General features: G+C 43.9%; 1 protein-coding gene and 1 pseudogene across 4 annotated transcripts in view; both read right to left on the reverse strand.

Moving 5' to 3' along the window:
• Positions 1 to 26,654, reverse strand: part of Cnnm2 (cyclin and CBS domain divalent metal cation transport mediator 2) — a 137,049-nt gene that overhangs the window by 107,834 nt on the left and 2,561 nt on the right. For 2 of the 4 annotated variants that reach the window (XM_021245642.2, XM_021245641.2), the window contains exon 2: positions 20,575 to 20,691. The exons of the other annotated variants lie outside the window; for them this stretch is intronic. In XM_021245642.2, the coding sequence (XP_021101301.2) occupies positions 20,575 to 20,691 (117 nt within the window). The remainder of the gene's footprint in view (positions 1 to 20,574; positions 20,692 to 26,654) is intronic. 4 annotated transcript variants of the gene reach the window in all.
• LOC147825490 (U2 spliceosomal RNA) lies at positions 25,539 to 25,748 on the reverse strand (annotated as a pseudogene).

Consider the following 26,654-nt stretch of genomic DNA (forward strand, 5'->3'; position numbering starts at 1 on the left):
CACCTGTCAACTTCACACCCAAATGCATGGCCTTAAATCTCCAAGGCAAGAGCTAGTTCATAATTTTGCCTAATACAATGCAACTATCCCGTGTACAACCAGAAATGCAATAATCCCTCTCCCAAAGCCTCAACAGTTCTAGCACTTTTCAAAAGTCCGAGTCCAAGTCTCTTTAGATTCAAGGCAAACTCTTAGCTGTGAACCTCCATAAAAGTCAAAAATAATTTACATAATCCCAAGATATAATGGCACTAAGCAAACATTCTCATTCCAAAAGGAAGGTACACAGGAGGATAAAAAAATAATCAGACCAAAGTAAGACTGAAACCATCAAGGCAAACGTTACATCCTGTAGATCTAAGCCCAGGATCCAGGCACAGTGGTAAAACGTGAGCCCCAAGTGGCACAGGGAGCTCCACTTCTACGGCCTTGTTGGTTGCAACTCACCAGTCACCTCTTTCGGGCTGGTTCTCTCGTGGCCTGCAGCTTTCCTCAGCAGACATCCCATGCTCCTGGCTCTGACCTCTGGGGTTCTCTACTACACTTTTGGCTTCATTCCCATAGCTTGCTTCATGGACTGCCTTTTCAGAGGCTCCTTGTCTGGCCTTTGAAATCTGGGTGGAAGCCTCACCAACCATAACTCTTCCATCTGCGCTGCAGACAATGCAAGATCTGTGGTCCATAGAAGCAGCTCCCAGGCCCCCTGGGACCATGGCTGCGGCAGCTTCCGAGTTCCTGGATGGCGGGCCACAGTGAAATGAAGCTCAGGGAACCTTTTCCCCAAGAGGCTCCTCTGGAGCAGGGGTCCCAAGCATCCTCTTCTCAAATGGAAACCGACACTTTTGCACTCGAGCTTGCCAAGAGTGGGTAGGGTCTTGATTCAGGAGATGCCTTCGATCGCTGGTACCAAAAAAACCCCAAAAACCCAAACAACAAAAAATGACATTCTATCATGAGATCCCTTCAAGGCTTCTTCTTGTCCTTGTATAAAGTACTTGATTTCTTTTTAGTGTTAATCTCTTTAGTAGCCATATCTCCTGTGGCCCCAACTTAAAAAATATGGCTCCTTCTAGGCCAAACTTAAAAGTTTTTTCAAACTTTTCCTGCTCTGTCTTTTGCCTTTGATTCTTTGCACAACAAAAAGTACCAAAACTTTCCTTGACAGAGCAGAGCCATCTTCTAATGCCACCAACACCAGCTTCAAGGCCTCCTCCTTCATAGCTGGCCCTAGAAACTGGCATCTCAATCCCTGACAGCACCCCATAGATTGGCAGATAACTGTTGAGGATTCTGGTGGTGTAATATCAGTTGTTACAGTTATTTCTCCAAGTGAACAACTCCCCTTGATTCTTTAACAGCCAGCAGTATCCATGCCACAGCTTGGACTGTCTTGAAGTTTCCTCTGTCAAATTAGGTAATAAGTCCACCACCCTTTTTTAAGGTGTTTTTGTGGGGTTTTTTTGGAGACAAGGTCTTGCTCTATTCAGACTGGCCTTGAACTCACCATGTAGCCCAGGCTGGCCTCGAACTCAGAGCAATCCTCCTGCCTCAGCCTCCCAAGGCATGCGCCACCACACTTGGCAAGTCCAGCATCTTTAATCTATTTCCTGCAGTCTAAGGATATCAGCAAAATGCAGATGAATTTTCTACCAGAGAATAACACACATGGCCTCTAGTCCAAATCCAACAGAGTCCCTGATCCTAACTGATCTCGAGGCTGGCCTTTACTGTCTGCATTCCTATCAGCATTCTGGTCTCTAAGCTCTGACCAGAACTATCCACCAGGCTTTACTTACAGCATTCTAGGGCTTCTCCAGCCAGCATCTCCAATCCTTTCCAATCTCCCCTTGCAAACCAGCTCCAAAGGCTTCTGAACCACAGTCAGGCATAGTCCTAGCAATGACCCCACTCTACCAAATTTTTTTAATTAGCTTCTTTGTGACTGAGACACAATATACAACACCCACAACTTAAAGAAGTTCAGTTTGGCTCATGGTTCCAAGGAATCCAGTCCATGGTTTCCTGGCTCCAAGGCAGAAACCTCATGGTTGAAGGGCATGGTAAAGCAAAGCTGCTTAGTTCACTGCAGCGAGGAAGCAGGGCAGAGAAAAAGCACCAGAGAGGAAAGCACCGGGGCATACAGTATTCAAGGTCACACCTCCATGGCCCACAGATACAGCCACAAGCATCCTTTGCTGACCTACTAGGCACATCTTAGCCCAACGATGCTGACACGCTAGGGTTAACAGTCTGCCTAAGCTTCAGGTTTTCTGACTTATAAACTAGGACTAATAATAACTACATCATAGGGTAGCTATTAGGTAAAATGAAATAGCACAGTACCTGGCATTTAGTGAAAACTCAGTAAGTGGAGACAGTTATTTTCTAAACTCTTCCCTTTCACAAGATTATAAATTTTAAGTAACAATTTATTTTGTTGTTTCTGGTACTGGGGATCAAACTCATGACCTTGCGCTTTCAAGGCAGGCAGCGGCTCCACTGAGCTAAATCCCCAGCCCCTGCTTTTGTTTGAGACGGTGTCTCCCTATGTAGCCCAGACTGGCCGTGAACTCACAATGATCCTCCTGCCAAAGTTCTGGGATTACAGGTGTGCACCACAATGCCAGCTTAAGTAACAATTTAAATAAAAACCTGAAAACAACATCTTGTATCTTTAGAATTTTATGTTCTATAATTCTTCCCTGAGAAATCAAATCATAGTCTATAAAGTTCCATAATATAGCTGATGAGTGGGATGCTGACATTTTAAAGTTCAGTAAACTAAAAACTTTTTAAAATAAATTTTTAAAAAATCTCAAAAAAGGGCCAGGGATTTAGCTCAGTGGTTCCGCCACCTGCCTTGCAAGCAGAAGGACCGGAGTTTGGTCGCCGGTACTTAAAACAAAACAAACAAACAAACAAAAAACTCAGAAAGTTCAGCAAACTGACTCAGAATTGAACACATACCATAATCATATTTCCTCCTATGCACTCAGCAATAGGAAATATTTCAAACAGTCCTTTCCAACTGTCCCCTTGGAAGATAACACAGAGGCCCGGCTGCCCTCAGCAGCTCACCATGGCTCCCACACAGCGGCACAGCTTCCACTAAGCAGGGAGCAGGACTACACTTCAGTTTCGGTTGCACTGACGCCTATGTGTGCGCATGTGTGTGCAATGGGGGGCTGTAGAGAGGCTGGGCCCAGGGCCTAGTGCCTTCTAGGCACCCTATCACTGAGGGTGCCTAGCTCTTGTTATTTTTAATTGCTATGAATTTAACTGAATGCCACTAGAAGAAATTCATTTTGACTTAATTTTCATAAAGATTTCAGTTCGACTGAAAAAGATTGGAAGACCTCTCAACCCAAGACCATCTGGAGGATTCAAGATGTTACTTTAAATATCACAGGAAATTGCAATTTGAGTTACATGAAGCCAGATAATTTTTTAAAATTTATAAAGTTCCTTCTAAAAAATATTGCAGTAACATTATTTGTTGTAATACATAAGTGCCTTAGATCAAGTATGATGACATTGGAGCCCCCCAAATTTGGGAAACTAAGGCCAACAGGGGTCAAAAGCAGTCCTGTCTGCCCCTAGTTGACTTCCCTTATGTTTGCTGTGTGGGTGGATGGATGGTTAGTGCATGATGAAAGATACAGGTCTAGTTTCAATCCTTGGCATGTGGAAGCCAGTTTTTCCAGCACCATTTATTAAAGAGGCTTTCTTATAGTGAAAGTGTTTGGCTCCTTTGTCAAAAGGCGGTTGAGTATGTCTGGAGTTGTTTCTGCATCTTCTAGTCTGAGGATGATCCTCAGGTCTGTTCATTTGCCAATACCATGCTGTTTTTAACTCTGTAGCTTTGTAGTATACGTTAAAGCCAGGGATTGTTATACCCCCTGCTTTGCCTTTATTCCCCAGAATTGCCTGCGGTATTCTAGGTCTCTTCTTGTTCCAAATTTTAGGGTTGTTTTCTCTAATTCTGTGCTAGCTCTTATTTTATTGAGAGAGGGTCTAGCTAAATGATCCAGGTGAACCTTGTTCTTTTTTTTTGAACCTTGAACTTTCAATACTCCTACTTCAGCCTGAGTAGCTGGGATTACAACATGTGCTACCACAAACAGCTACTGAGATTTTATATATACACACAGTAGACCCTCAAGTTACAACCAGCCTGACATATGAACAACTTGGGTTAATTAGGTTAATGGAAGATTCCTCTGCCTCTTGTTATCTATACCGTGTACCCAGGTAAACATCCAGATCTCAGCTGTACTGACTTACAATCAGCTTGAGTGGCAACCAGCCCTTGGGAACTGATCGAGTTAAATATATATACACACAGTGGACACTTATATGTAAATTTTATATATATATATATTAGAGACCTACATAACAAGTCCATAGATAGTGTTTGTGTTCTCCAGCAGAAACCCTATGTTGTCTTGGTCACCAAGGTTACTCAGAAAAACCAGCACCAATGTTCCCCGAGCTGCTCCCCTCAACGCCAACAAGCTTATTTAAAAGGATACTAACATTTTTAAAGCGCATTAAAATCAATTTCTAAAAAGTTTAGAGGAATAACCACAAAACACAGCAAAAGAGCTGAGTCTGGCAAGTTCCCCTGAAAAGCATGCAGGCAGGTACAAGCCCACTGAAAGACTTGGACTCCAGAGAACCCCAAGACCAGAGGAAACAGTGTCTGAGTGCTTCACCTGAGTGCTCCACTGGGGTTTCTGTAAAATAAATTACTGACTCATCACTTGAAATGCTTTATAATCAGTCACTTAGAAAACAAATTTTCTCCTTCAAATTACAGCTACTTCTCCCAGATCACTTTGAAAGGAAAATAATAGCTGATGAAATATAACTACCATACTAAATAATTACACGGTATGATTGTAAGAGATCAGTCACAAAGCATAGTGAGACAGCTTCTTGTATTATTTCCACAAGGCAGTGCTCAAGGCTATTCAGCTATGTTCTTCACTGACCTGAAACTTCAACCCTTGTAAGTTTTTAATTTTTACCTTGGTATTTTTCCCCTACCAAATTAACCAACTAGTGCTTCCCAGATATCTTTGCTTGACAATCCCCATAGTGCCTTCTGGTTCAGGAACTAACACCACATAATGTCTGAAATGACCACTGTCTACCTGAAACTAATTCTCAGGCCAAAGCCCTCGGTTGGGGCTCCTAAAGCTCCCGCATGCATCTCCCCACTGCAGTGACCATGCAGAACTCATATTTGAGTCTTCCTCAGCTAGATGTAAGTTCTACAATGGTCATGTTTTAGGCATTTTCTGTAACTAAAACAATGCAGTATGGACACAATAAACCAAAATTATCAGCTGACTGGTGAACCGCAACCTTACTGTCAGGCCTATTCTCAAGTCAGTTGGAGTGTGTCCCCTCTGCAGAAGGCAAGTGATCAAAAAGATACTCAGCGAGCACGTCAAAGCAACGTGCAGCGGGAGTCAGCTGCCTAAACTGAGCTGTAACGTACAACAGCTGCACACTCTAGTCACAGGCAGCAATAAGAAAATACTCGAGTTCTCCAGACCAAAGCGGCTGCTCTTGGAAAGAGGGTGAGCAGTGGTTTCGGGCCAGATGCCCCAAATCCCCCCAGGTCTTCCTAATCCCATGGCCGGTGACACCTCCCACCTCAATTTCGCAGACACTATCCTACTTTACCTCCCTCAGTATCAGCAAGGGGGAGTCTGGTAAAGCCTCGTCCTCCTCAGCGCCTTCAGAATCAGCTCCCCTCTCTCCATCCTACCCACAAGCCCAGCTGTAGGAATCAGCCTACGGGCTCGAACCGGACCAGCGGGTGACGAAGATCAAAGTAGAGAGACCGGAACAGGTTAAAATCTGCAGGCCAGGCGGCCCATGTCTCCTTCGGCACAGAGCCCCAGGGGCCGGCGCATCTTCGCTTTGTCCACTCAGACACTGGCGCAGGCAATTAGAGTCACGCAGGACTCACCTGGCTCCTCCCTCCACGCCACTTCTCCGGGCAAACAGCTCACCCTCAGGTGTTCTACGTCTCCCTGCAGGGAGTCTGCACGCTCGCGTGGCCTCTCCCCTCCGTGCTCCCGAGGCCGCCAGTCAGGCCTCCTTCCTGCCATCTGGTCTCCCACACCCAGCTGCTCCCATCAGCTGGCAGAATTCTCAGAGATCTCCAGCTGCCAGTCCCCCCAAGGCCCCTCATTTCTCTCCAGCAGGTTTCCCATAAACAAGGCAGAATCCTGGCAAAACGCAACTCTAGCCACGCCATACTCGCACCCCCAGCACTGCAAAGATCCTTGCTCGTAGGGGACCCTGGAAGACCTGCGCAGTCCACACCCGCTTATCCGCTGAGGTCCCTGCTTACTCTTCCAGTTGCATTTTGTACCACCCTCGTGCATCCCAATACACACGCACCCTGTGTTCCAGCCACACTCGTTTTTCCAGTGTATGAATGCTCAGTATCACCTCCCACCTTATCACAGCTCCCTACAATAACCTCTTTTCTGCACCCAAATTTCCCCTAGTTGAGCCCTCTGCACCTATCAGGTGTCAGACGCCCAAGCACCACTTCTTGCCCTCGCCTCCCCCTTCAGTATTCCCTGGCGACGCTGCTTCCCCGAGTCCACTTGTGCGCGTCTGCCCCCCACACTGTACACACCATGAGGCAGTGACAACCTTGCTCAGCAATAAGAAACAATAAATCTTTCAAATAATGCATGATCAGCTGATGCAGGGTGTGTTCTGTAAGCCCAGCACTCTGAGAGGCTGAGGCAGTAAGATGGGATGTTAGAGCCCAGCCTGCCGGGCTTAGGGAGGCCCTGTCTCAGAATAAAAGGGGGATGGAGATGCAGCCCATTGTGAAGGCCCTGGTCAATCCTCAGCACCACAAAGAAAAAAAATTAAAACAAGGTAACAGGTCACAAAACCAACACTGTTACCTCTCAAGTTTCTGTTTCTTCATTTCTTCAGCATTTTATAAGTATTTCCATATTTTTTACATCCAAGGCAATATTTACACACCCCCCCAGCAATATTTAAAATCTTCATAATGGGGCTGGGGATTTAGCTCAGTGGTTCCGGCACCTGCCTCACAAGTGCAAGGTCCCGAGTTCGATCCCCAGTACCAAAAAATAAAAATCAAATCATCATGATGAAAAAACACTAGCAAACAAATACACTGTTCTAAAACATAGAAACAAATCCGTTTCAGATCAATAGCTTTTGCTCACCTGAACGTGTTCGTAGTTGGCTCGTAAATGTAAAGCTGGGCTCTTTATGGGGTTATTTTAAAACCCAGCAAACTATAAAAGGATTACAGCTCTATGAAGCAGTAAGAACACAACTAAAACATATGCCAGAGAAGGGTTTCAAAACACATGACTAGAGAACGTATGGCATGAGGTGAGGAGCCACAAACTGCTTCAGAGTAAGCCAGTATTTAGAAGAAAGCAACATCTCTTTCAGAAAAATCTTTCAATGGCTTTATTTCCCATCTCAGCAACATTTGCTGGGAGCAAAAAGTTCCGGCATTTGATGAAGAGTTACTAAATATATATGTATAAATATCTATGTATTTTAAAGGAAAAAGGGATACTAATCTATTAAATATGGCAAGTGCTTAATTCTTTGTCAGAAGACAGTACTTTTCCCTCCAAGTCTGACCTTCCATTAGCATGCTGTGAGATCTCCCCCCGATGTGTAAAGGAAACCGCTGGAAAGTAAGCCCCATGTCAAGGTTTCCAGTCTTCCCTCAGTGGTGCTTCGAGTCCTATCCTGGGTATAAATCAGAGTAGCTAAGTAACTCCTGCAGGCCACAGAAAACACGAGGGTTCAGAACGGAAGCAGCAATGCCTTATGGGTGTTTCATTATTAATGTACTTCCCCTGAGGCTGAGCCCACCCAACACAGGCGCTGCCCCAAAAACCCAACACTGGGTAAAACAACAGTGACCACAAGTGCCTTCAAAAGTCCCCCATAGTAGGGGCTGGAGATGTAGCTTAGTGGTTCCGGCACCTGCCTCGAAAGCGCAAGGACCCAAGTTCAATCCCCAGTACTAAAAAAAGAAAAAGTCCTCCACAGTAGAAACTGCCCCTAGGAGAGCCATTTCTGTCAACAGAGATGTTCATTTAGTACCACAAAATCCTTTAGGTACCCCTAAAAGCAAATGGAAGGCCTAGAGCAGGGATCCATAGATACAAAGAATAGTCAATAGATACATTAAACACAGAACAAAGGCTCCCAAGATCCAGGCAGATCACCTACTCAAAATTCTCCCAAACACAGCTTTTCTGACTCTGTGCCTTTCCCAGTATTATTCCCTCCCAGCCCTTGGGCCTCCTTCGAGAGTGCCCTAACATCACCTCTGCCCTCTCTCTCACTGCTAAAGCACTTCATATATTCCCTACAGCAACCACTCACTCATTCTCTCCTTTCAAAACCACCCCTGGGACTTCCCCACATTCCTCAAGGTCCTGCACCAGGCAGACTAGCTCTGCACTTCCCACAGGGTCTCGTGCAGTGCCAGAGTCGAAATGGTTCAGTGACAGAGCCCAGGGGTGAACCAAACAAAATCCCCGACCTCAGTGAGCTGGCTGGCATCCAGAAGAAGCCAGCTCCATGGATCACCACTGCCCACACTGACCCCACAGGGATGGGTCACACAAGAGGGTGCCTGAAGGTAGGTGGGTAAAGGCCACCTCTGAGACCTCGGCCATGGGACGCCTGGGAAAACAGAAGAGAAGGAAGAAGGTAAGCAGCCCAAGGGACAACACACAATAAAGGCAAGAAGGGCAGGGAGCAGCTCAGAAGCTGGCCGAGCACCCATGAGGCCTGGACTGACCCCCAGTGGGGGGGGGGGGACAACAGCACAGAGCTCCACAGTCGTGGGGCCAGCAAATGCGCACCAAATGCACAACACACACACACACACACACACACACGCATGCACACACGCACGCGCACACACACACACACACGGACCTACGGAAAGTTACCCTCTATTTGAGTTAATACCATACTTGTTTTGTAGCTGGAAATAGCGCTGAATTCAGAATCAGGAGACCCAAGTTCTGATACTGATTTTGTCACTGACTGTACAACTGCTCTTGGGCAAACACTTAATGCTCATTAGGAAAATAAGATGCTAACACTAGGTGGATTACTTCTCTTCCTACTCAATCATTTATTTTTCACACTGGAATGGAAGAACGGGCTATTCTGGACATGGGTGGATGAGGAAGACCCTGTAGAATGATACTTTTTTTTTTTTTGTACCAGGGATTGAACTCTGGACCTTGCGCTTCCCTGGCCCTTTTTTTTTTTTTTTTTAGTTTTTGAGACAGGGTCTTGCTATGTACCCCAGGCTGGCCTCGAACTCAGAGCAATCCTCCCTCCTGCCTCAGCCTCCCAAGTGCTGGGATTACAGGCATGTACCACCATGCCCAGTAGAATGATACTTTTTAAAGGAAAAATGAAATGCCAAAACCACTAAATCAAACTTTATAGGGTACACAGAATATGTATATAATCTCTCAAAACAATCCCAGATTATTCAATTATTAAGGGAGGAAGTTACTTTATATCTCAGCATTCTTGCCAAAAAAAAAAACAAAAAACCTAACCCTCATTTAACTATAAGGAAAAAAAGTCAAATTCGTATTGTGAAACATTATATAAACAAACTGGACTCCACAAATGTCAATGTCATGAAAGAAAAAAACAGAGGAGGGCCAGAGATTTAGCTCAGTGGTTCCACCACCTGCCTCGCAAAGGACCCAAGTTCGATCCCCAGTACAAAAAAAAAAAAAAAAAAGAATGAAAAGCAGAGGAACTATTCTAAATAAAAGAACACCAAAAAAAATAACAGTTATGTTGCCACTTTGGGGTTTTTGGGGGGGCGGGTACCAGGAATAAAACTTGGGACCTTACGCTTGCAATGCAGGCGGCAGAACCACTGAGCAAAATGCCCAGCCCGAGACATGACAGTTCAATGACTATGGACTAGATATCAGATAATATATTTGTAACTCATGTTAAACTTCTCGACTGTCATAGTAGTTTGGCCTTAATCCAAAAAACATCCTTAAACAATACATGCTGAAGTATTGAGGAGCAGTGTCATGTTTGCAACTTACCTTCAAATGACTAACAGTTCAGGGGGAAAAAGATACAAAAGTTCACACGTACACAGGCGTACACACAGAAGAGGAGGATGTGGCAAAATATTAACAACTGGTGAATCTACGTGAAAGGTATGCAAGAACCCACTGTACCATTACTTCAACTTTTCTGTGATGGAAATTTTAAGGGAGAAAATAAGTAAGAATCAGGAGGAAAAAGTCAGAGATTTCCTGACGGGCACCATGGGAACCACAGAAGTAGTGATTGAAGACCAAAGAGAACTGAGAAATGTGACTCTCAGTCGTAGAGCATAAGGGTTGGTGGTGTGAACTCAGAGGCAGCAGAGATGTCAGGAAACCGAGAATCTTAATGAGACTGCGCACTTTCAGGTAGGCAGAGTAAGTGCCCTCGAGACAGGACCAAGAGCAGAGGTGTTTGGCAGCGCATGTTCACGCGGACACAGATGTGCGAGGCAGAGAGCCATACATGTGCAGGTCCGTACAGGTGACACGCAGCCATGCGCTCAGTCACTTTGGACAAAAGACAAACACAAATAGACAAACACAGTGCAGCCAGAGCGTGAAGAGCTCTGCCAGCCTGGAAGGGTCCGCATTTCATGCAGTTAGTAATGGGAATTCTTAAAAGCTTTTTATATTTTTCTTCTAAATAATAAAATAATGCCTGTTTAAGTAAAGAAGAAAGTACAAATGAGTATAAGACACATATAAAACTCATCTTACTTTTTTTTTTTTTGGTACCAGGGATCAAACTCGGGACCTTGTGCTTGCATGGCAGGTGCTGGAACCACTGAGCTAAATCCCTGGCCTCATCTTTTTTTTTTATTAACATTTCAATGTATTTCCCATCAGTTTTCATGCAGATTTGTCTGTCTGTCTTTCTTTTTAGTAAGACACATGATCTCTCTCTGTTTCCCAGGCTGACCTCAAACTCCTGGACTCAAGCAATTCTCTTGCCTCAGCCTCCCGAGTGCTGGGACAACAGGCATGTACCACCATGCCCGGCTATACTACAATTTTTAAATTAAAATTTAAAACTTTTAAAAAAATATTTAGGTGAACTTCTCTGTTTTAAAGTTTCTGATGTGTTTCTGAGATCAGATCTCTGGAAATAGAACTACCAGAGAAAGAATATACAAAAAGTGTCAGATTCTTAAGCAAATACACTGACACACTTTCTAGAATGATTACGCTAACTAACAACCATCTCCTGGGCATAATGGCACACACCTATCATCCCAGCACTTAGGAGGCTGAGGCCAGCCTGGGCTCCACAGTGAGTTCAAGGCCATGCTGAACTGCATGGCGACCTGTTTCAAAAATCCAAAAAACTACAGCACTGGCCTCATAGCACACCCTCAGTAACAGCCACTGTCAGGCTCAACCAGGCTGTGAAATGGCTGGTGAATTGCTCTTTAATTCCAAGCTACAGTATGACCACACACAATAAGCCACAACAAAGCAGGCAGCCGATGCAGGTGCTGTCTCCACCAACAAAGCGGTGCTGTCTCGGACACAGAACACAGGGTGGGATGGTCCCGGCACAGAGACATCAGCTACAAGTACAGCCTCTTCTCAGTGCCAAGTCACCTGAAAATATCCAACACCTGCCTCTACACTGCATGGACCCCAACCGCAAATATTTGCTTTGCCCCCTACACGTGCCAGACGCGCCAGACCTCTTCTGATGCCCTACAAAGCTTCCTGCATCTTCTTTATTCGGGGCTGGTGGCCTCTGACCTGCAGTCAGTCCACCTCTGCCCCATGAATAAAGTCTGTACCTCTCTGCCTTCCCTAGCCCGCTCGGGTGGTCTCATCCCTCCGAGCCATTCATTACAGTCACTTGATTCAACAATACCTACTGAGGCCCCAGGAAGAGAGCAGGGAATGGGTCAGACAGAGGTCCTGGGCTCCTCTCGTAGTCTACACCCCGCTGGGACCAGACGCCCCCCGCCCCGGAGAAAAGATGAAAATTAAATAAGCAGAAGATACAGCATAGCAGAGGGCTAAAATGGGGACAATCAGTAAGGAGCAGCAGATAGCATTCGATGGGAAGGCCATGGACAGACCCCCAGTTACAGGACCAAGGGCCTGGCAGAAGGAAGGAAGACTCGAGAGGGAACAGCAGCTGCTAAGGCTGGAGCAAGCACAGCCTGGAGCACCTGCAGGCTCCGGAGCAGCGGGCGGTGAGTGGTGGAAGCATGCGCAGGTAGGAGGAGCCAGGAGAGCCGAACAGGAGAGCCCTGGCAGCTGCCCCCTTTCCACTCTGACTACTGTGACGGATAAAAAGGCAGCAGCATGTTCCTTTCATTACAGGTGGCTTAGTAAGTCTTCAATGCAAACGTAACTTTCACAGGTGCACTGTGTAAGTCTCACTCGGTAGGACTACGAAAGAGTCCAACTTAGACATGCTCTCCAGGAACGGAACTCATTCATTAATCGGGAACTTACTGTACTCACCTGGTAAAATCAAAGTTATGTTTAAAGATGACCAACCAGGCAGAAGCAGGCTTGATGTAACAGAGAAAATCAGGGAAGCCACTTTGGAAGTTGTACAATAATCAAGACATGTAAAGCCAGGCATGGTGGCACACAACTGTAGTCCCAGCACTTGGGAGGCTGAGGCAGGAGGACTGACATGAGTTCAAGGCCAGCCTGGGCTACATCGCGAGACCCTGTCTCAAGAAAATAATAATAATTTATTCATTCATTTAAAATGAACTTATAGGACACCGAAAACAAGGGCAACAATAGGCCAAGAGCTGTGTAGTAGCAGTGGAAATGGAGAGAAAATAAAAGGCGTTTTCAACAAGTCAGTGCCAAGATGCAGGGGAGAAGAGTGCACTTTGTATGAGCACCAAGTTACTTGAAAGCAAAAACACACTGATCGACTGTGTGTCTGTCGTGGTACTTACTGTGTCAGAAAGAAGCTCAGAAAGCCTGCGGGTTTCAAGGAGTCCAAGAGAGCTTTCTCACCCTGGACGTGGAAGAGACCGTGAAGGGGAGACAAGGAAAACACCTCAGGGAATGTTCTCTAGGAATAGAGGGATCAGGAAGCAGAACAGGAAAGAAAGAATCGGAGAAAGCAGGGCAGCGAGGCAGTGCCTTCCCGCCGTGAGGGCCGAGCCGAGACAGCTGGCGAGGCTGGCACCTGGGAGCAGACCCGCATGCGGGGGCAGCCTGCCCGGACACAGGAATCCAGCCTGCGCGGATGCGAGACGCCAGCGGCAAGGAAAAGGAAGCTCCCAGCTACTCTCAAAGACATCGCGCGGTAGAAAGAAAAAGGGAAAACAGGTGACAACTCCCTAGGACACGGGATTGGGCCAGGAACGCCTGCGGTTGGCTCCGCAGCGCGGGCCTCACTGCCAGGTGAGGGGCCACCAGCCTCGCAGAACAGGCCCTGCACACCGCCCCGGCCGTGGCGGGAATCCGGAAAGCCGCGTCTTGGGAGGAAAAGGCAGCAGCTCTCCTTGCCTGCTCTAATACCTGGCTTGGGAAGTGGCCTTAAGAGGTCACAGAGAAAGCAGTAACTGCTGACTGCCCGAGAGTCAGCTCATGAGAGAGAAGCCAGCCTACGTCCTGTCCTGCTGTTTCAGTCTCTGGGACTCCGCTTAGACGAGCGCCTCCCCTTTACCACCCCGGGTTCCGGAGTGCGGCACTGAGACGCGGCCTGCAAGGTCTGTGGCAACTGACCCGCCCCTGCACAGTAATCAGGCCCGAACTTGGTGCTTTAAACATTTAGGGGCTGGGCCGAGGATTTACCTCAGCGGCGCCACCGCCTGCCTCCCAAGCGCAAGGTCCCGACTTCGATCCCCAGTACCAAAAAAAAAAAAAAAAATTTTAGGAGCTCAAAGCAGGGCGTGGTGGCGAGACTGAGGCAGGAGGATGACAAGAGTTCAAGGCCAGCCTGAGCTATACAGCATGACCCTGTCTTAAAAAAATAATTTAGAAGCTGAATACATAGGACACGTATTTGTCCGTGTAATATGCACGAGACTACTTAAGAGCACGCTGTTCATATGCAAAGCAAACATCAGTTTCTCTTTCTAAAAATGCCTAATTTTCTTGGTAAGTTAGCTAAAGGAGTAGAAGAAAGTCTATTCCTATTATGTCTTTTTCTTTTTTCCCTACTGGGGACTGAACCTAGGACCTTTACATTGAGCTATATCCGCCCCCCTTTATTTTTTTAATTTTTATTTTGAGCCAGGGTCTCACTAGTTGTCCAGGCTGGACTTAAATTTGCAGTTCTCTTGCCTCAGCCTCCCAGAGTGCTGGGATTGTGGGCATGTGCCACCGCATCCAACCTTATTCATGTCATGTCATTTTAAAGTACATTTTCATAAAGACACCCAAATGACAGCTAACTTACCCTATAATGATATATTCTGAGAGCCACACAGGGGGCTTTGTTACTGTGTGAGCACCATATTGTATACTCGCATCAACCTCGGCAGTATAGTAAGAGATGCAGTGCCATCAATACCCTCAAAATGCCCTCCCCCTTCACACTTACCTCATCATTCTTGCCATTTTCTGAAAGCAGCTCTGGAAATCTTCTATCATGAATGTCTTTATGAAGCTTGACTAAAAATACAGTGAAAGCTTCTGCCAAGTGCCATCTAATGCAAAGGTGAGCTCATAAAACTATTGCTGCGTCCTCATCCACCTTATTCATGGGATCTGGCACCGTGCATCTCCTGGCTCCTCCCAAGTCAAAATGACCACACAAGGTACATGTTTTGAACTGACTCAGGACATCCAGGGAGCCATGACAGTGCAACTAAAGGCACTCATGAAAGAGGACTCCAGAATTACTTCAGGAAGGGCAAGAATGATAAGTGTGTTCAAAGCAAGAGGAAACTTTTTCTCTTTTTTTTTTTTTGGTACCGGGGATCGAACTCGGGTCCTTGGGTTTGCGAGGCAGGCGGCGGAACCACCGAGCTACATCCCCGCCCCCCTTTTTTATTTTTTGAGACAGGGTCTCGCTATGTGGTCCAGGCTGGCCTCGGACTCACAGTGATTCTCTTGTCTCAGCCTCCCAAATGCAAAGATTACAGGTAGTGGCAACATGTCCAGCAAGAGGGAACATTTTAAGGGGAATTAATGGAAATGTCTTTCACTGTAATACATTTCTTAAAATTTAAACAGTAACCATATTTTGCATACACATCTCATAAAATGGTATAGCCACTTTGGAAAATAGTTTAGCATTTCTCAGAGTGTTAATGACACAGTAATCGGGTGATCCAGCAACTCTGCTCTTAAGTATATCAAGAGAACTGGAAACAAACATCCACACAAAAACTTGTGCACCAGGCTCACAACAGCACGTTCATAAGGAAAAATGGCGAAAGAGCCTGTGTCCCCATCAACTGATGAGTGAATAAATAAAATGTCATATATCCATAAAATGGAATATTTGGTCATAAAAGAAATGAGCTACTGATTCGTGCAACATGGATGAACCTTGAGAATGTTATGCTGAGTGAGGAAGTCAGGCCCAAAAGGCCCCACTTCACCTATCAGCAGAGCAGGTTGATTTGCAGCCAGAACGTGGAGCAGCATCACCAGGGCAGGGGAGCGGCAGACGGTGCCTGCTCTTAGAGCCAGGGTGTCCTTCATGAGACGGAAAACGTCTGAAAGTGGACAGTAATACGGGTGCACAACTAAAAACCACTGAGTCACACTTCAAAGAGAATTTTATGGCAGGTGAATTAATTTCAATTTTTAAAATTTAAAAGAGGGCCACTTATTTCAACAGTAAAGTGTCCCTAGCGAGAAAAGGCAAAGGTCATTTTTCCCAGGTCAGGTCAGATACTGCTTTTGCCAGACTTGAACCCCAGGTGTATCACTGTACAAAGCTAAGTAGACTTTTGTGAAGATCGGCTATAATTGCTATTTTCACTCTTCCCTTCCAGCCTATACACATATATATTTTTACGTGTCTGTAACTCTTGCAAATAACCAGTGTAAATTTTCCATTATTGCTATATGGTGCACACGTGCAATCCCAGCACTCGGGAAGCTGAGGCAGGAGAATCACTGCGAGTTCGAGGCCAGCCTGGACTACATAATGAGACCCTGTCTCAAAACAAAACAAATATATGTGTGTGTGTGTACATATATATATAAAATATAAAAAATCAATGTAGCTCATTTCTTTTCTTGAATCAATGAATAAAGATTTCCAGGGTAGGGTTGGGGATTTAGCTCAGTGGTTCCGGCACCTGCCACACAAGCGCAAGGTCACGAGTTCAATCCCCGGTACCAAAAAAAACAAAAAGCCAGGGATTTAGCTCAGTGGTTTCGCCGCCTGCAGAGCAAGCACAAGGACCCGAGTTCAATCCCCGGTACCAAAAAAAAAGAAAAAAGAAGATTTCCAGGGAAAAAATTACTAAACTAAAAGGTAGGACATTTTTGACTCCTGATTGCCTTCCAAAAGTATTACAAATTTTACCGCTGTAAGCTACCAAAGATGCTATCATTAGACATCACCATTTTTATACCTTTGATGTAATCAATGTTAAAAGATTTTAACAGAGTAATCTGAGATCTTCCTTTTGTTTTAAAACTTTGGTTATTTAAGGGACTTCAAAATCCATGAGCTTTATGCTTTTGAACCTTTGTTTTCTTTTTTCAGTTATCTATAGTTAAAAATAATAATTATTTTATTTTAAACTTGTGACTTTTAGTATAAGGAAGGTAGAACATGTAAGACATTGTTCTGCTTTTCTAATACACACACATGCATGTATCCACTTGCCAAAACTGCCTGCAACAGCTACAACTGCTTGAAAAATAACAGCACAGAATTCCATCACAGTAAAAAGAGAATGAAAAAATCCACAATACTCAGCCACTTTTAAGACTTCATATCTACTAAACTAAGATCAAAGTGGATTAAAGATCTAACTATTAAGACAGAACTGGAGATTTAGCTCAGTGGTTCTGCTGCCTGCCTTGCAAGCACAAGGACCCAAGTTCAAACCCCAGTACCAAAAAAAATAAATAAATAAGTAAATAAATAAATATTAAGACAGAAACACTAAACTTGCTGGAAGATAGGTTACGTAGAACTCTTGAAGACACTGGCATAGGAAAAGACTTTAGAGAGCCGGGGATTTAGCTCAGTGGTTCTGTCACCTGCCTCACAAGCACACGGTCCCGAGTTCGATCCCAGTACCAAAAAAAAAAAAAAAAAAATCGGAAAAGGCTTTAGGAACAAAACCTCAGTAGCACGGGAAGCAGCACAAAGAATCAACAACCGGGATCTCATCTTATTAAAAAGCTTCTGCACTGCCAAGAGAAACCACCAACAGAGCTAAGAGACAACCTACAATGTGGGAAAAATTTTTTAGCAGCTGTACCTCAGACAAAGGTCTACTATCTAGAATATATAAAGAACTGAAAAAAATCAAACCCCCCAAATTCAAAGACCCAATTCAAAAATGGGCATCTGAAATGAACAGACATTTCTCAAAGAAGTAAAAGCAACAAATAAATATATGAAAAAATGTTCAACATCACTGATCATTCGAGAGATGCAGATGAAAACAATACTGAGATTCCACCTCACCCTAAGAAAGAATGACTATCAAGAAATCAACCAAGGGCCAGGGATTTAGCTCAGTGGTTTCGCCACCTGCTTCACAAGCACAAGGACCCAGTTCGATCCCCGGTACATAAAAAAAAGGAATCAACCAATAACAAATGCTGGCGGGGGTGTGGGGATAAAGGAACCCTTCTCCATTGTTGGTGGGAGTACAGACTGGTGCAACCACTGTGGAAATCAGTATGGAGATACCTCAAAGAACTAGGGCTGGAGGTCCCATTTGACCCAGCTATTCCCCTGCTGGGTATTTTCCCCAAAGAATTAAAAGAATCATACCACAGTGATATATGTGCACCCATGTTTATAGCGGCCCAATTTGTAATAGCTAAAACATGGAAATAGCCCAAGTGCACATCAACTGGAAACTGGATAAAGAAGATGTGGTTTTTTTATAAAATGGAGTACTTAGGGCCAGGGATTTAGCTCAGTGGTTCCAGCACCTGCCCTGCAAGCACAAGGTCCCGAGTTCGATCCCCAGTACCAAAAAAAAAAAATTGCACACTATAAAATGGAGTACTACTCAGCCATAAAGAACGAGAAACTAGAGTCATTTATAGCTAAATGGATGCATATTGAGGCCATCCTCTTAAGTGAAATAAATAGGACACACATGTGTAAATACTGAATAGTTTCTCTAGTGAGAAACTGAAAGTGTAAATAAGGATTAAAATGATTAAAATGAATAATTGATAATTTGAAATAGGAAAAGGTCCAAAAGGGTAGGGGAAGTGGGAGGGGAAGGGGAAAAGAAAGAAGGGAAAGGAAAAATTAGGAGAAAAGAAAAAAAAATGGAAACGAAGTATGTAAATGGGGAAGGGCAAGGGGGTGAAGGGCGCACAAGTAATGGGGAAAAAACAAGAACCAAGATCCATCATGTACAGGTACAAGCACCCAACGATGAATGTAAATGTACTGTATACCTAAAATGGACCAATAAAAGAATTTAAAAAAAACCTTCAAATCTACAACTATAAGCACGAGCACCCAAGTGTCTGCACCACCAGTCTCCAAGCTAGAGAAGACCAAGCACAGCTGGTGTGGTTTGACCTTGTGCCTCTGAGATTCCTGATGAAAGGTAAACCCCTGTGGGATGACAAGTAGGATTTGGGGGAAAACAAGTCATGAGGACGCCCTTAGGAGTGGGTCAGCAACTCTTAACAGGCCGAGAAGAAACCAGTCCAAGGCCTTTTCACCCCTTCAGTCTCCCGCCCCGGGAGGGCAAGGCAAGGGAACACCCGACAAACACTGAGTGCTGGTGCCTTGATCTTGGACCTCCAGCCGCCAGCACAGTGAGAAATTCCTTTTTTTCCAGTACAAGGGATCACACTCATGAGGGCTCTGCCACTTAGCTACATTCCAACTCCTTTTTACTTTTTATTTTGAGACCAAATCTCACTAAGTTGCCCAGGCTGGGCTCAAACTTCAATCTTCCTGCCTCAGCCTCCCAAGCAGCTGGGTTTATAGGTATGCACCACTGCACTTTACATAAATTCTTATTTATAAAGTACCCACTTTGTGTTATTTTGTTCACAGCAGCATAAATAAAGACAAAAACCAAGAACTTACAAAAATAATTGTTAACAATCACTATGAGATTTTCAAAAAACAAACTAGAAATTCCATTTGACCCAGCTATTCCCCTACCAGGTATCTTCCAGAAAGAATTAAAAACATCATATTATAGTGATACACACATACCCATGTTTACAGCTGCACAATTCATAATAGCTGTACCTTAGAAATGCCCTATATGTCCATCAACAGATGAATGGATAAAGAAAACATGGCATTTATACACAATGGAGCACTAGTCTACCAGAAAGAAAGATAAACTTGAGTCATCTGTAGGAGAATGGATGCACCTTGCAACCATCATGTTAAATGAAATAAATCAGACAAACAAGTTTAAATATTGTGTGGTTCTCTTATATGAGAGGCCCAGAGCAAAAATGATTTTTGATTTTACAAAATCAAAGCTAGATAACAGGAAGAAAGGAGCCAGAGCTTCCTCAAATGGGAAGGGGACCAAGGGATGGAGGGGGGGAGGGAGGGAAAGGGGATGAAAAAGGAACCAAGATGTGTTCTGCCCATCCACCCACTCTGCTTGAGGAATATAATCATTATGTACTAATAAAATAAAATTTTTAAAAAGAAAGAATTGTTATAATAAAAATAATGGGTAAGTAGGCACCAAGTACACCAGGTACCATCAGAAGCATTTTTACCTTCATCGTCACATTCTTATTACATGCCCTGTACATGGACTATGAGTCAGAAAATATCCCTATCCTACTATGAAAAGCACCCTGAGGTTCAGAGAAAGTAAATTACTTCTCCAAAGCAGATCCAGAAAGCACGTTGTTCTTAACCTTCGATTAACAGGAGGGATCCTCTCCTTAGTATGAGTTTTTTTAAAAAACCATTCCCTGATAGCACGGCTGTTTAAGAGTGAAGATATAGAGCCAAGTGTGCTGGCTCATTCCTATAATCCCAGCACCCTAGGAGGCTGAGGCAGGAAGATTACAAATTCAAACCCATCCTGAGTAACTTCACCATTTAGAAACCTTGTCTCAAAATTAAAAATATAAAATGGTCGGGGATGTAGCTCTCTGTGAAGGCCCTGGGCTCAATCCCCAGTATAAAAGAGAAAGAAAGAAAAGATTTTATTATCACTGCAGCAGTGTTCACAACCGAAGAAGGCAGATGTGAAAGGGTGAGGGCTTCATACCCGCACTGTCCCCAACACCTGGCCCAGCCCAGCGAGACCTACAAGCCTGCCTGCTCGCTCGCAGCACCCGGCTCCTATGCCACAGCCTGCACCTCTACTGCCCGCCACATGGACATTCCAGGACTGCCAACTTATGTGCTGTAGAAAGAATTTCTTATTGTCTCTCCTTTTCAGCGCTGGTAGGATTTGGGGTTCCTTGTTTGTGGGTTCTAAGAAAAAAAAGAAAAAAAATACTCAAATAAATTGTATTCATTTCCAGTGATCCTTTTCTGTATGTTTAATAAATATTCTATATATCCCAAGGATATCTTATTAGAACGGAAGTTTACTACCAGTACACATACAGGTACATATACTTGGAGGCAAGGCCCCTCTGACGGCACTTTACAAAACCTTACTTGCATTTACTAGAGTAAACATCTAATGAGAGTCCAAAGATTTATTCTCAAAAGTTCCAGTAGTTCAAGAGCAAATAAAACCATAAAATGTGAGTTGGCTCAGTGTCTTTTGTGGACTCTCCTGGTTAGTGATAGTTTTATTGTGTTTACATTTGCTATCACTAAAATAACTGGCTCTTCACAAGAGTTTGGAACACTTCAGAACTTAAAATACATCGGGTGGTTTGCAATCCCCATGACACCCCGGAGGAAAAGCTGAACAAGGTCCCTCCCCGCTGTCCAGACCACAGAAGCACAGCCACTGTTCAGCTCTGGTCCTGACCTGCAGGCCGGTGCTCAGGCTTTGGTGAGCAACTGCCAAACACCAACTCGGTTCTCCATCAGCATTTAGCCTACAGCATAAGAAAACCGAGGGAGAGGACCCAGCTTTACACGTGTGGTGAGCAGGTGCTCAGCGTGGAGCTGCACCCAGCCCCACGTGCACGTCAGTAAAAACACTCAGACCTGCTCTGTGAGCAGGGTGAAGAGACAAGAAATCCCCACCCCACAGCCCAAGCCCCACCTTCCCTACTCACGGAAGACAACTCTGTAAGGGGAATACACCATTAAAGCAAAAGAAGCCCCTTTTTACAGCAAGCTAAGTCAAAAGAAGTATCTTGCATTTAACTTCCTGTGGCTTTGAGTAACCGAGATAGTACTGCTCCTTTCATAAAATACCCTACTGCTCTGGGCTCAGCAGACTAAAACTCTCAATCATTAAGCTAAAATAAAATGAGCTCATACAATCAGACTTATTTCCTATGTAACAAAATGCCCATCGAGGAATACGTGGATCCAAGATACCTAAAATATCCACATCAAAATCAGATGGAAAACCAATGGCAAATGAGATTATTTGTTTCCCAGTGACACAGCTAAGCTCGGGACCAGAATGCCAGCCTGTAGGAGTGGAAAGAACGCCAGTCTAGAACTCAAGGATGTTAGGTAGCTAGATGGCCCCAAGCAAGGCTTCCCTTACACACGCTCCTTCTGGGGGTTCACTTTCCCCAGTCAAGACGCTGACTGGACCAGTGTGTCCCCCAACCATGGAATGATCTCAACCAACTGTTAACAATGTCACCCCTAAAAAAAAAAGTCACTCCTAAGCCCCTTATGCAGGGATGCAGCTCAAGAGGTCTTTGAGGCAAGCTAAGACCTTTCTCCTAATAAGTGATCCAACTAGCTGGGTGTGGTGGCACATGCCTGTAATCCCAGCACACAGGAGGCTAAGGCAAGAGGATCACCACGAGTTCAAAGCCAGCCTGGGCTACACGGCAAGACACCAGTCTCAAAAATCCAAAACAAACAAAAAAGTGACCCAAGTAAATCTTATAATCTGGTAAAAACACTGGCAAACATTGAATTCGAAGAGCCTCAGCTGCCTGCACCCTCTAGCTTGAATCCTATGCTATCTGGATATTTCAAAATGATGCCCTAAAAACATGCAAAATTATAATAGCTTAAAGAATTTTAAAGCACAATACATAAAATAAACAGGTCATAAAAATAAACAGGTCCATTCCCTGGGACACGTTTTGTGCCTTTAATACCAATAAAACATCCTCCTCTATTCTAAGCAAGTGAGAACTCTTAAATTTAGTGAGGAAAAAGGTTTTCATATGAAACTCTCAGCATACGAGCTAGTGTCTTAAGTGGAAACTGTACAGTATGAGCCTCCTTTAAACATTACCTGGTGACCCGACAGAAAGAAGCCTAGCTGTCTGCAGCAGCTGTGAACAGCAGGCTCTGCCTAGTGGAATGCAACTGCTAGGAAGCTAAACCAAAAGCACTGAACTATAACTAGTTACTAAGTCTTCAAAGTTGCCTCCACCTAGCCAACTAGGTAGTTAAGAGTCCACAGTCTCTGGCAAGGAAGATGATGTCAGGTAAGTGAGGAGCTTCCAGCGTGCTTTCTGCACACAAAAGAAGCAGCCTAAAATTTTCATAATCCTCTAGTGAGATTCACAATTTTATATTCTTATTCAGATTTGTAAGTAACTACAAGACTAACAAAAGAAAAAGAGAAAGACTGTGGAGCTTAGAGGGGCAGAATGTAAAGGATGCTTATTAGCAACTAATTCTTATATGGTAGTCACAAAATATAAATAAATCAAGATTAAATAAGAAAAAAAGATTAAATAAGAAAATTGAGTTTGACAAATTATTGTGTGACCCTTGCAAAGAAAGAGATAAGAAACCAAACGAAACATCATTACATAATTTAGCTATTAGATAAACAGTTGTAGAGCAGCCTGGCTGAAATAGCACACAAGTACAGAACAGTATTACTATAAAACATTTTCCAGATGAATCTTGGTGCCTGACGAGCAAACACTGTAAATATAATTCTTTGGGCTTAGGGTCACACAGGCCAAAAAACTCACTTGTTTCAATGGCAAAAATGGGGATACCAACTGCTGTGCACAGTATCACACAAGCACGGGTTTAAATGCCATGTGTGTGCTTGGATACGTACATTCCTGCGTCCATTGGCCAACAGACTCTGAGGCAACGTCTTGACACAGTAAAACAGGGCCAAGGGGACAAGCACAACAGAGTAGTCAGGAGAGTGAGTTCTGGGGCCGCGGGAGTAGCTGAGTGGCAGAGCAATTGCCTGGTGTGAGTGAGGCCCTGAGTCTGATCCCCAGCACCGGAGCGCGGACACCACCACACAACAACACGGAATGCAAGCCTTGAGGTCACAGGCTCGGGCTAAAACCCCAGACTGACAAATTACTGTGTGACCTTGAATATATCATTCAATCTAAGCCTCATTTGTAAAGTGGAGATAATGCTTCCTTCAGCAATTCTAGGATTTAACAAGCTGATTCATGTCAAGCACCCATCCTACCTGGCACAAAGAAAGCAGGTACTCAATTATCATCCTCAACATAAACAATCTGTAAATTAGCATAATTGCTATCTCTCCACCTCAAATAAAGCTAATAGTTTCCTGGTGGCTAAGTTTTAAAAAAACTCGTAATCATTATAAAGAAGACTTTCATATACATTTACACTAAGGCGGGCCTGGAATTTAGGGCCTCACCTGCCTCGCAAGTGTAAGGTCCTGAGTTCAATCCCCAGTAATGGGGGAAAAAAATACTTATATAAAGGTAGCTTTTCTTTCCACGTTATAGAACTTTCTATTTCTCCCTCTTTAGGAAAGAATAATTCAGACTAATTCTGAACAGCTTTATACAAGTAAACTTCAATACAAATCTGAATTAGGGTGGGTGATTTTTAAGGACATCTGGATTGATGATCCAACCAGTTCCGGGTTAGTTACAGCTGGTATTGTTGGGAATGTTTGTTTTGTTCTTGTTTTCTTTGGAAATGGAAATGACAAAAAAGGAAAGGGAGAAAGGAAATCTTCAAATCATCCCACACACCCTTACTCAACGCAAAAACAACGGAAGGTTGACTGTTAAAATTATATCCTAAGTAGCCGGGGATTTAGCTCGGTGGTTTCAATGCCTGCTGCTCAAGCACAAGGACCTGACTTCAATCCCGGTACCAAAAAAAAAAAAAAAAAATTATGTCATAAGTGAATCAGAAAATGGGATGTAGCTCCATGGTAGTGCTTGCCTAGCACACTGGGTTCAAGTCCCACATTTGCCTCGATTTCTATTTTAAAAAAACAAACAAAAAACTAGAAGATTAAAAAGAAAAAAACCTGGTGAAATGTTTTTACAGATAAGATCCAAGAAAGGGAGCCAGGCATGGTAGCATAGCTGCAATCCCAGCACTCAGGAGGCTGATGCAGGAGGACTGCTACAAGTTTGAGGCCAGTGTGAGCTACATAGTGAGTTCAAGGCCAGCCTGAACTATGGAGTGAGGCCCTGTCTCAAAACAAACAAACAAAATCCAAGAAAGGGAAAGGCACCCATTCCATCCTTTTAAGATCATGGCTTAAATTTCCAATTTGCAACCGTCTCTCTCTGCTATTCTTTTTTTTTTTTTCTGGGTACTGGGGATCGAACTTGGGACCTTGCTCTTGCAAGGCAGGCGCCGTAACCACTGAGCTAAATCCCCAGCCCAAATGCACAGTATGCCATCTGATAGATTTTTTTTTTTTTTTTTTTTTTGGAACTGGGGATCGAACTCCGGTCCCTGCGCTTGCGAGGCAGGCAACGGAACCACTGGGCTAAATCCCCAGCCCTCTCTCTGCTATTCTTAATACGCCATTAGCTCAACAGTATCTTTACCTTCTACAATCGTCCTAACCAAATATTCTGCATCATTTTGGCTAAGGACAAAAATAAAATCATGAATTATTATTTTTCCATAATTCACAGGGAATTATTAGTAATTCAATCATGTTTTTAACACACATTCCAAAAGACAGTGAGAGAGGTGATTTTTGGGGGAAATGTTCTTCATGAAAATAAATCAGTCACAGAACATTTGTTGAAGGATGACAATGGGCTGGGGATTTAGCTCAGTGGTTCTGGCACCTGCCTTGCAAGCTTAAGGTCCCAAGTTTGATCCCCAGTACCCCCCCCAAAAAAAAAGATGACAAAAAACAAATTTCAAAATTATACAAATTTTTAAATTTTGAGTAGGAGCAGAATTAATGAGCCTGGAAGTGAATGTCTAAATTTTCAAAGAAAAAAGATACAGAGGTGTAGGAAAGATTCCAGCAGGGAGTACAAACTAGTGTTACCAATCTATAAATTGATGGGAAAAATCCTGAATTTCAAGAGAACTCATATTAAATTATCTGTATTAATACTGGAAAACAGCAATAGAGAATTTCAGAGGCATTTTCAAGCAGTTCCGGGCATCTTCCTGTATTACACTTGATCTTAGCCAAAAGGCCGAGAAGCGATGCATCTTCCTGTATTACGGACAATATTACAGAATGCAGAAGACATTGGTTAGATGCTCTAATTAACAAGAGAAAAAAATAATGACAGTCCTAAAAGAAGCTCTGCCACTAGAGACACTGGACTTTTTCTTACTGTTTAAGCATCTAGAAGAATCTCCTACTTTTAAATGCAAATTACCAAGCTCTGAAGCACATTCTGCTCTATTTTCTTCTATGAAAATCACTGGCCTGTGGTCCTGTTCTAGAGGCGACACCAGCAGCCAGGAAACAGAGGACAAGCACACGTGCTGCATGTTCGGTGACTCAGCCCGGAAGCTGTCACCAGGTACACACGACCTTTTTCAGGGGAAAGACCACGTTAGTGATCAAAATTCTGTTTGAAAATGCTTAGTTTTGAGGATTATCAGGTCAGGGAAGGTTCTACGTGACACGACGCTTATTTCAATACACACACTTGCCTCCGAGCATTAACTCACCAAACTTTGGCTTTCAAATAACACTATCGATTTACTGGAAACTTTCCAAATTTCAGTAACAATAATACAAGTTGCTATGTACGCATTCATGATATGGTAAACAAACAACATATAAGTTCAGGAACTGATGTGCCGTGAACACACCTCAGGTCTGCACTTCTTTTCCTTCCCCATTAATGAAACAGTGGCACAGAGGGCTGACAGGGAAGCACACTGCAATTTAATGTAACATCAGGTGATCAGGGTTAAAAACTAGAATCAATCAAGAAACAAAAAAAAAAAAAAAAGAAAAGAAACAAAAAAGTCATTATTAAGGAATCCATCCTATTGTCAAAGGTTTAAGCTTTTTGCTAAAACCACTTTTGCTTTAGGCAGTTTTCTTCGTTGTCAGCAAATACACACAAATCGTGAAGAAAGGTAGAGACATTCAG

The sequence above is a fragment of the Heterocephalus glaber genome, unplaced genomic scaffold, assembly GCF_053883595.1.
Source record: "Heterocephalus glaber isolate CG9 unplaced genomic scaffold, H.glaber_assembly_v1.0 deba00001498, whole genome shotgun sequence".
Classification (NCBI taxonomy): Eukaryota; Metazoa; Chordata; class Mammalia; order Rodentia; family Bathyergidae; genus Heterocephalus; species Heterocephalus glaber.